At 41.5% G+C, this 10,910-nt stretch overlaps 1 protein-coding gene across 1 annotated transcript in view; it reads left to right on the top strand.

Moving 5' to 3' along the window:
• Positions 1–566: 566 nt before the first annotated feature.
• The window catches only part of tbc1d14 (TBC1 domain family, member 14), a 47,414-nt gene continuing 37,070 nt past the window's right edge, over positions 567–10,910 (top strand). The window contains exons 1-3 of the mRNA XM_071543787.1: positions 567–602; positions 933–1,089; positions 5,006–5,801. Of these exons, the coding sequence (XP_071399888.1) occupies positions 1,041–1,089; positions 5,006–5,801 (845 nt within the window). The 5' untranslated portion in view covers positions 567–602; positions 933–1,040. The remainder of the gene's footprint in view (positions 603–932; positions 1,090–5,005; positions 5,802–10,910) is intronic.

Raw genomic sequence — 10,910 nt, 5'->3', positions numbered from 1 at the left:
TCCTTCAGTTAGAGGAAGTAATATATCCCAAAGTTCCCTACTATTGAAGAGGTGAGGTGGGTCAGGAGCTGCCAAGCCACCTAAAATAATTAGTTGTATTATCTAATGTTGGGCTAAATGCTGTTTCAGAGGCTTTTCCAAGAATAACGTTCTGTGGGAAACACTGAATGCATGTAATTTTCCGGCATGAATACAGTTAATTTTAAAAATATTTCAAGTTGACTCAAAATATCGGCAGCTTTAATCTATTTCGTAGCGTATCAGCCTTCACAAACAGTCTAAAACAGTCTATTTACAGTCTATGGCTGAACAATAGTCAATAAATGGTTAAAGAAATATCAAGACAATGATTATTTGTTTTAAAAATTAGCTTAAAATAGGTAGCTGAAAGGAAATGTTCACTTTTCTTACCAAAATGTGCCCATGTGTTGAGATTTTAGGTAGGTACTTTTCTCTTGCTGCAGCTCAGAATGCAAGGTCGATTATTAATGCCTTCAGGTCCAGACAGGTGAATCCATCGACACTGTGAACATTCTTGGCTCGATTACACCGCACTCTGGGTATAAGTTTGTTTTAAAATGGCGGCGGAAGCGTCGAGACAGGTATGTTGGTGTTAACGATACCAAATAAACTTACCAAGTGTTTTGATACGTATAATTCCGAACACTGAAGAAGTGTTTCGTCTGCCGTAGTGGTGTTGTTACAGCAAAAAAAAAAAAAAAAAAAAAAATGTCTCTCGCCTTCTGTATTCAATTCGGCTACACTTGAGGAAGCGCTGGTAAATCAGTTGGCGTCAACGGACAAGTGCACTTGGCGAGCAAGTCCGGTTCGAAGTGGCGTTTGTTTTAGCCGTCACGTCAGCTCTCTTACAGCGAATTGGCGTGTTTATCACATGAAATGACACTGTTCTGTTATTGTTTACGTGCACCAAGGTACGTTGAGAAGGCAGGGAGGTGATGGTGGTGCAGCAGTAGTCAGAGCATCATCATGGACCGCTCCGGTTGGCTACCTGCCGCCCACCTGTAGCATCAACAGGCAGCATGGCGAACACGACGCAGGACACCCAGGACCGGAGAGGAAGCCAGTGTGGTAGGCTACTCGATATACTGTCTCAGTCAGTGTGTGTATCCTACATAAATATGCATTACTCACACACACATAGACTCTGCTTGCCCCGATACGTGGCGTTCTCCCCGGTATGAAGATAACGTCACGCCAAACTCCATTCAAAAACCGGCATCTTAATGTGGCCTCGCATATCGGTAAATTATGACTAATCAAATTTTAAGAATCGTTAATGGGCAGTTATCAATTCGGCATACATATAATCCACCAAGCGGCACCTGTTTCAATACATATTTCAACTTTTATAGTTGGTTTACACTGCTCGCTGCCGCCCACCAAGATGTATTTAGGTGGAAGAAGATTGTGGGAATACCAGAAGTTTAAATTGTAATGAAACAAAAGTGATGCTTGATGGATTATATGTATGCCGAATTGAAGAGTGGCTCCTATCTATTCAGAAAAGTCTTCATTTATATATTAGGTGGTGTATGTACCTTTGTTGGTATGCAAGGCCACAGTAAACTGTCAGATTTTTTAATAGACATTGGCGCAGTGTTTTATCCATACAAGCGATGCAGTTGGTCCTATTGTACCTAAACCAAGGAATTCACAAACACTTTCATTTCAAGCACCCCTAAAGAGATATGCTTTTGCCATCTGAAAATATTTTTGTTGTTCTAATTTTAATAGAGAATTGCATAATTGTCTATACTGTAGGTGGAGTGACATCAGCAGTAAAACTTATGATCCAAACAGTCATCCTTACACATTTTGTCACTGGGCTGACTTATAGTGAGTGAAGTAATAGTGAAATTAAACTCTTCCTCATTTTGCTGGCCCCCCCTTTCACTCCACTCACTGTACTATACAATTGACCCATATGTAACTGCCAATTTTGGAGTGCAGAGAGAGCCATCCCAAAATTACTGAAGCGCTTTTCCCACATTCAAAGATCACATTTAAAATTCACACACTGAAATAAATCATGTCTTTTGTCTAACCTGGAATTACGTGGATGTTGCGTGAGCTTGTGTGGCCTATTGATAATGGTGTAACGACTATGTGACAGGGCCGGATTTTCTTGTCTATTCAAATGAGTGGTGCAGTTAAGCAGGCAATTATATGTGTATGTAAAAAGGATGTCACACAAGTGTGTTTCAGTTGGGATTCAGATTCATGGTATGCAATATGGAACCATATGTAAGTGTTTGGAACGTCTTTTTCATGATGGGGGGGGGGGGGGGGGGGGACAAAAACATGTAGGTCTGTGCCAGTTAATATGGACTAGACTTCACAGCCAATGTCAATGGCTAACAAGTTTTAAGGATGATGGGGAAGATTTATAGTGGCATTATAAGTGGCATGGTATTTAACTATTATTTTACAAAAATATTTTCCAAAATACCTTTTACCAAATCAGTGAAAGCAAGAGATATAACAAAATACATCTGCAGTAATTCATAATAATAATTAGTTACTACATTTTGTGGCTGTCTCTGGTTGTAGTTATTTATATTCACAGTAGCATTGGAACAACCTGTAGCTCTGTTTTGGGACAAAGTCTACCAGGCTCACATGACAACCTGCTGGTCAGGGTTTAGAGCTTAGCTAAGTCCTTGGCTTTGTATTTCAGTCATTTGGAAAGAACTAGGTCTTAGGATAGGGTTTGACCTTTCCATTTCATTTAGTTTGGTAGGTAAGGTTTTGCCACTTTTATGTTTTTACCCTTTTGCCATTCTAACATGCTCTCAATTACTGCACCTTAACCTTATGTGAGAGGAGAGTTGCTAAAGAAATGTACCAGTGGCTTTGAGTTACACTGACAAGTACAAGTCAATGACACCCTTAGCTCTGCTTGTAGAGACCTCAAATTCAACTTGGATGAAGAAGCTGAATTAAAATATCTATTTCTCTGGAGGTTTGCTTCATATCCAGCTCCAAGCAGCAGGTGGTGCAGTCAGGAAGCAACTCCCCGAGCTGTGCATGGATATCTGTTGTCCTACACTTTGGAAACTCCATTGAAACTCATCATGAAAAGACTGTGTGTGTGATCAAAGCCCTTACTGTCTGCAAGCATAGACAGTACGCCCTATTAAAACCCAAAGCACTTCCGCCATTGCAAATCTCCTATTTCGTCTATGTGCTTTAGAATGGATTTCTCATTTTGTAACATGGATTTTATTTGTATTTGAAGTGGATAACTGAAGGGGTTATAATTTCTCCCTCTTCCCCTCAAATCTCTCAGGAACTCGTATAGTTGCACGCTAGCTGCTTAGCTTCCAAGCTGGTGTTAAGGAGTAGGCATGATGCAGACCAGTTCACATTTCAGTACGGACTCCAGTTACAGCCTGGTTACTGCTGGATCATCTTTCACCCCTCTGGACTTCCTTTGTCTGTCTTGTCTAATATTCTGGCCTATGAGAAGTAGCTTTTTAAAGGTGAATACCACTCAAATGTAAGAATCCCTGTATGCCATTCTTATGATCTAGGAATAAACATGAGGAACTTTGTTTCTCGGCCCAAGCTGAGACTCAAAACTTTGATGTGTTTGTGAGTGAACTGGGAAAGAAATGACGCACCCAGGGAGATTTTTCTGGGGATAGCCAATACAGTTTCTGATTCAGGAGAAAGCTCATTTTGAAGTATTAAAAATGAATTTTTAATTGAGTGATATTTCCTTTTTCAAGGAGATGGTATGGCAGGTGATATATCCCTTTTATTTCTGGTGAAGGCACTTAAGCTGACTATGGTTTGTGGGCCAAAAGTGTTGGAGGAATCTTGTCACCTTAATAGCCTACCCAGGCTCCACTTACCGATTTGTCATCCTCAGTTATTATTAGATGAAGGTCAGATTATTAACTTGGCAAAACTTTTATCTTCGCACAGTCTTTCCACCACTGTCCCTGGTTTTAAACAGGCCATAAAGTCGATCTAAAAATCAATTCCCTGCCTTACTGTATGCAAGGAAATAATTCCACTATTATTATACTCCCTTGAAATGGGCCGTCGCAATTTATCATTGTGTCTAGGGATGGAAATGATCTATCTCAGTTAATTAAAAGACATTTAACGCAAGCTTTAAGCTCATCGATCATTCATCACTCATTTCCCCTCAAATAGCCCAGGTAAAAATTTGCACAATCATGTAATGAATTGTTTTATTAACTTCTGCCAAATTTCTTAATGGCTGATTCTGGTCTGATTGTTTCCAGCATTTTATTTTTGTACCCTCTTTACTGTTGCATAAGCACACTACAACAGCGAGCAGTTGGCATACATAAGAATAGTCTCATCAGAAAAACAAGGTGGATTTCTGTGATGGAGAGGGGTAGAAAATAATCTATAAAAAAAGAGTAATCGGTCAGAGTTGATGCACAAGCTACTGGGGGCTACAGAAATACTTGTTTTAATATTTCACTTTCTATGGGAAAGGGCTTCTTACAGCATTCACACAATAAAAAAGGGTTAAGAAATTTGTTTACTTGTTGCTGTTGTATCACTCGTATACATTCACTATTCACTGCCACTCAAGGGTGTCCGCAAGTTTCATGAAGTTCAATTTAAGAGTTAAGACCTTTTTAATGTTAGAATGGAATACAAGCACAATTTGGCAATTGAAATACACCCAATCTGCAGACACCCCACCACACACAGAAATTTAACAGCAATTGCTCCAGGTACTCGGATGTCCTGTCCTATTAGTATATGCACTATATGCACAGTATATGCATTTTTTCACAGCTTATCAATCTAGTAATGCTGTGGGAATGTGTTGTCTAAAAGAGGTCATGGTCCATCAAGTACAGTTTCTGTACAGTCCCCGGTACATAGATTAAAAACAAAGGGGAAGGATGCAACTGAAAAGAAGGTGAAGGCAGGAATTGTCAGTATTCATATGTATTCATCAAGTTGAATTTCCCTGTTCCATGTCCTATCCAAGGTGTGTCTGGAGGAGCCATAATGGAGAACGGCTCAGTAGTGAAAGACCAGACGGCCACGACACTGCCCGCCCCTGACCTCCACAACCACACCGACCACCAGCACCATGAACCCGGCACGAGCCCCTGCAGCCAGCCTGTCCTGCCCAGCTACAAGCCGTCCTGCTCCCCTACGCCCATCTACTACAGCAGCCCCCAGAAGAGCCAAGCAGACCTGGACCAGGACAGCCACAGCATGGCCTCCCAGGACTCGGGCATCCCGACCCTGGAGATCAACCATCCGGAGCCCCTCCTCCACGGCCCCCAGCGCCCGGGGGACGGAGGCGGAGGTCACAACTCTCCAGCGACACTTCCTCTGGACGAGCCAGCCGACAGCAACGCCATCCGCAAGTCCTCTACCTTCCCCCGCAGCGGCTACGACTCGATCCGCCTCTTCAGTCCCGTCCCCAGGTCGTCCGTCGCCATGGGGACGGGCGTGGGGGGCGGAGCCTTGAACCGCAGCGACGACATCTCGGTGTGCAGCGTGTCGAGCATGAGCACCGAGCTGTCGGCCACGCTTTCGGTCTCCAACGAGGACATCTTGGATTTCATGGTGACCTCCGACTCCAGCGCCATCGTCACCTTGGAGACCGACGACAGCGGCGCCGCCCACTTCTCGGACGTGACGCTGTCGTCGACGCCGGGAGACCCGCGGGACTTCTGGAGCCCCGTGCGGCGGCGTCCAGGTTCGGGTGTCGCGCATCAGGAAGAAGACGGCAGACAAAAGAGACTGGGACCACTGGCCAGCTTCTTCAACAGGTAACTTCAACTATGGCTTTGAGTAACTGTCTTAGCTGATCGCATCTCATTTACATGGATGTTTAGCTTGAGTGAAACTGGAATGCGTGTTTCTGTTCTCTTTCTCGGGCATTGTGCCATGTTAACGTTATATTTACTGTAAATACGAGCTGGCGACTTGGGGGGAAAAAACATTCCCATCAGCCTCCTAGTGGTAATTACAATGACCCGCGGGATTTTTTTTGTAGGTTCCAATATCTCATTTGGTGTCACGAATTGCATTCTGTGTTATCACAGGCGGCAAATGTGGCGTGGAATCCACTGATGTTGGCAGTCCAAGATAGCCTAATAAAAATGACAATGATAAGTTAGAATTGCCTAAGCACAATACATTGTACTTAGGAAAAGCGAGCAATATCTGCTGCAGTTTGTTTATGGTTGATTTTTAATTCGTAAGTAACTTATTTTCTTTGTGGGAGTTCCATTGATGAAAATGCGGCGTTAGCCATATACCTACCTGCAAAATTTAGCCACCACTGATGTTAATCAAATGACAGTCATAGTCATAGAGCAATCGAACTTAAGAGTTTCAAATAAAAAACAATCTATCGTCCTCATTTTCCATTAAACAAAGTTATTCAATTTAGTTGACAAAGAAATAACAAACACTTTCTTTGCTTGCCTATATGGCTCACATATATTTTGCATTAACATTTGTTAAATGTTTCTATGTCTGTCTGAACATTACACCATCTGAGCATAACATGGAACAGGAATTAGCCTATCCTTTAATGGGCATTTTTGAATTGAAAACCTTTGATTCTGGTCCACCTCAGTGGGTTGTAAGTTTGTATTCTGTACTTCTTCCCTCTTCAGGGACTCTTTGTTGAGGGCCTAACTTTATCATGGTCTTACAAAAGAAGGTATTGCTCAAGGTTGCTTTACAAATCTCGCTTGGCCAAGACAGTACACACCCAACCTCCGACCACTAAGGTACATACAACTTGCCCATAACATAACCTTTTGCTTTGCTCAACATGCCATAACATTGAGTTACTGAAGCATAGTCTTAAGGCTTAAGGCTATATATGTTTTTTGCTGCAGTATTGCTTCAGTGAATTCACTGCTTAACCCTAATTGTCCCAAAACAATAGCAGGAAAGCTCAGAGACCAATGCCCAAACACACCCAATAAAACCTGGTTCAAAGGGTTATGTTTTCATAGCTTGGCCTTTACTTTGGGTTATAAAACATCTTTGGAAACTATACACAGAGGCACTAATGGAGGTCTACCCATGGCTTTGTGTATACATGTACACATAATGTAAACACAGCAGACCTATAAACCTGGTTTAATGGACCTCAAATTTGTACGTTGCTTACACAAACCATACCTTTTTAAGGCGCCAAGGCTACACTTAACCATATGGTTCGCAGGCTACATACAGCACTCATCTGCAGTACAGTGCACAAGAGCATTGAGTGCAGGCTGAGTCGACTGCACTTACTTGTGCTTCAGTTGAGTAGTTGAGTGCTGTCTGAGAACACTTGCGGTAAGAGTGAAAATCCACTCCGAAATTGCCAATACATTTCGTTGTGCATGAATCACTATCGCTATTTATATTCTGTCAAAGGTGCACTAGGGGAGTAATGGATTTCTGTTTTTAAGAATGCTGAGGTAAAAGTTCAAGTTGATGAATAGATGAAATACTTGGTTTGCCTTTTTTATGCAGCTCTGAAGTCCAAGAATCACTACCTTGACAGTAACCCGCATTACTTTCTCTTAACCTTTGTACAACTTCATCCCTACCCAATGACTCACATGCTTTGTGTGTGTGTGTGTGTGTGCATGAGTGCATGTGGGCGTGTATGCTTATGTATGCAGAAATGGGAGGTTACGTAGTCTTATTATATAGTGTCATCTACAGTCATGGTAAGGAATAATTATGCATGAAAGGATATTGGCGCACAATCTCAGTATGAAATTGCCTTTTTTCCCATTGATACATGTTTCTAACAAGTTATCTAACAAGTAGCCTCATTACTCATTATTTTTAAATGTATTGTAATCTGATAACTGTTGAACAGATTTTTGGTAAGGAGAAAGCTGTAATGTGTTACTCCCCAATTCTGTGTGTGTGATTGGGGGCGTGTTTCTCTTCCTCTCAAATAGTTAAGTGTCATGTCTATTTGTGGCGGAGCAGCTGGGGGAAACAGTAGTTTACCCTTCAGTGATTAATCCTGTCCCGTCCACATTCCCACCTCGTCCTGTCTGTGATTACATCAGTGATTCGGCCAGCTGTGGCCCAGCCACCGCTCACCCACCAGTAAATAACACCACTCTGACAGTGTCACTAGGGCCAGCAAAATTTTTGTTATTTTTTTACTTTTTTTCCTTTATTTACCCTTTATTTAACCAGGTTAGAACCATTGAAATTAAAGGACAAATCCACCCTTCGAGTGTTGTAGTTTACTTTTGGGTTACCCACTTTCCCTCACCCTGCTTCTTCTGCTTCTACTTCAGTTATTATTTCCTATATTTCCCAAAATGACTTTCAACCACCTCCAGAGAAGGGGCGTGAACTTGCTAGCTTTCACTCAAAGGTGGGCGTATGGGCATAGAAATGGATTGAAAGTGTGATCATTCAGCTGTAAGTTGTTTGTATTTTTGATCGCATGCTCCTTACTCAAAATGCAACATGTCTTGTGGCTGCAATGTATGCCGGTCTATTGAGGCTGCTGTCGGTGGAGAAATTGGTTTCTCTGCCTTTTTTGAGTGTTCAAGGGTGAATTCTTCCTTTTTTAAAGAAACTTTTTCAAGGGAGATGTGGCCAAGAAAGCAGCACCAAAAGAACATTCAACAATATACAAAGTCAGAATACAAAGTCACATAGAAGAACTAGGCACCCAACAGCAAGGGTATATCTCTAAAATTCCCCAATCCTCGAAGGCCCCATGAAGTCAAATGTAATAAAAAGCCATTCAATTCATTCCCCAATAATAAAGGGTATGTACCTTAACTATTTTTTTAATGCTCAACAATGCATTTAACTATTAATTAAATATAGCAGCTAGCGGCGATGGCTGGGTTCATGCCAGTACAGCAGCCAGAGCTGAAACGTGGAAGTTTGCATTAAGATTACTGTCAATTTTGTCATATTAGGCTGTTGAGCCATCAGGCCCCAAGCTATCAGGTTCTGATACTGAACAATGTAATAGCAAGTTAAAAGGTGTCAATATCCAACTTTGTGTTGGCTTTACTGTGTCTAGCTGTACACTCAAAATGCTGTTGTTGGGCAAAATCCGGTGAGATCTGTATGGAAATTGGTGTGCATGTTCCACATAAAGGTTGGAACATGATTGCCAAGTTTCATAGCGATTGGTGAAATTCTGTTTGAGTTATAAGCCAAAATGTCATAGGCCACGCCCACTTTCACTAATGACACCAAACTTCAGATTTTGACTAGAACGTGGTCCTAGAGCATGTGTAGTGAATTTCATGCAATTCACCTATTGGATTAGGAGATGCAGTTTTCTGGCCTTTGTGGTGCCCCCTATTGGTCAATATTTGAATGGCTTTGCACACTTGTTCATTCATTATATCTGAACATGTTGTCTAAGTTTCATGATGATTGGACCATCTATCACAAAGTTATAACAATTTAGCTTATAGGCCACGCCTCCTTCACAACTTTAAGAGTTAATATCTTCAAAACTACAGTAGATACCAGCAATTTATTAACAAAATTTAAAGAGCGTAGGACCATAGATGCTACTGACCGATTTTGGTCAAAATCTTGGTCATAATCGGTCAAACGGTGTAGGAGATGTTAAAATGTGTTTTTTAAATAATTCAGAATATCTCAAATTTTCCAGGCGGACCTTGAGGGTCCTTATGGCAGATTTGCAGAGTACAGTTAGGTGGACATGTGTACCTAGTTTCATGTAAATCGGACAAACGGTGTGGGAGATACAGCCCTTTAAACTTTTTATTATTTTTGACCTTTAATTATAGCGCCACCATCAGGCCCATTGTAAACACATCAAAATCAATAGAGTTCTTCCTCTAGGGGTCATCAATGTCCATACCAAATTTTAAAAGATTCTTATAAAGACTGTTCAGGTTATTGTGTTCACACGAAGGATCTGTGGCGGCGGGTGGGGTGAATCCATAATATCCCCGAAACTTATTTCGGGGATATAATGAGTAGGGTAAAGCAATGTATGAAATCAAAATACAGTCAAAATAAAGTCTTAGAACAAACTTCCTATACAAGTGAAATTTTCTAAGTACACCAACAGGTAATGGTCCAGTATCAGAGCAGTATGCTCATAGGCCTAACCTGTTTTAATCTTGACCAAACAAAGCAAAGATGACGACTCCTTGAGTCTGCCACAATAGATGTAATTAGCAGTAAAAACTCACTGAGAGACCACCAGCTTTCAGCTTTAAATCATTTTGCAGTGAGTTCCTCTGCAAAAGCATTGCTCTTGTCTATCAAGTCACATTTACATACAATTAATGTAGTTTTGCGCTTGAATTATAATGAATCCATGCTACACCCTGTAATAACCTTGAAAATTGTACAGTATATTGAAATTGAGGGCTGAAGTTCACGGAGCAGTTTCAAGTTCCCTTAAGTGATTCTAAGTTTGTTTTCCCATTCAGCCCACCCTCATCACGTGAAGCCATATTTAAAAAAAAGTTTTCCACCAAGTACTGCTTTCATTTCCTCTCACTTTCTTGCCCGATTCCCCTTTCTGTTGAGGCACCGTGTTTCCCCCAGTTCGGAGTCGGATGGGGGGGGGGGGGGGGGGGGTTCAGGGGGATTTCGTAGAGCCTCGTCACACTTTTTGTTTTGTTTTGATCAGGCAGCTGGGTGAAAATTCCCTTCACTCGCAGCTGTAACCCGACACCTGCAATGTTGTTTTATGACTCGTGTTTGTGCGTGTGTGTGTGCCAGGTTGAGAGAGAGGTTCAAGGTTTTCTTCAAGGTTTTAAGCACCTGTTACCAGAGTTGGTTAGCAACATGTTAAAAAATATAAAAATACACCGTAACATGTTACAGTAATATCATTACCTTTTCCAGTAATGAAAAGTATCAAATTACTGTTTCAATTTCACCAATAT

This window comes from Centroberyx affinis, unplaced genomic scaffold (assembly GCF_046629955.1).
Source record: "Centroberyx affinis isolate AG114_WGS23_722 - 3 ecotype Tasmania unplaced genomic scaffold, CSIRO-AGI_Caff_v1 ptg004377l_1, whole genome shotgun sequence".
In the NCBI taxonomy this organism is placed as follows: Eukaryota; Metazoa; Chordata; class Actinopteri; order Beryciformes; family Berycidae; genus Centroberyx; species Centroberyx affinis.
Note: the sequence above shows the minus strand (reverse complement) of the source record. Positions and strands in the feature narration are given on the sequence as shown.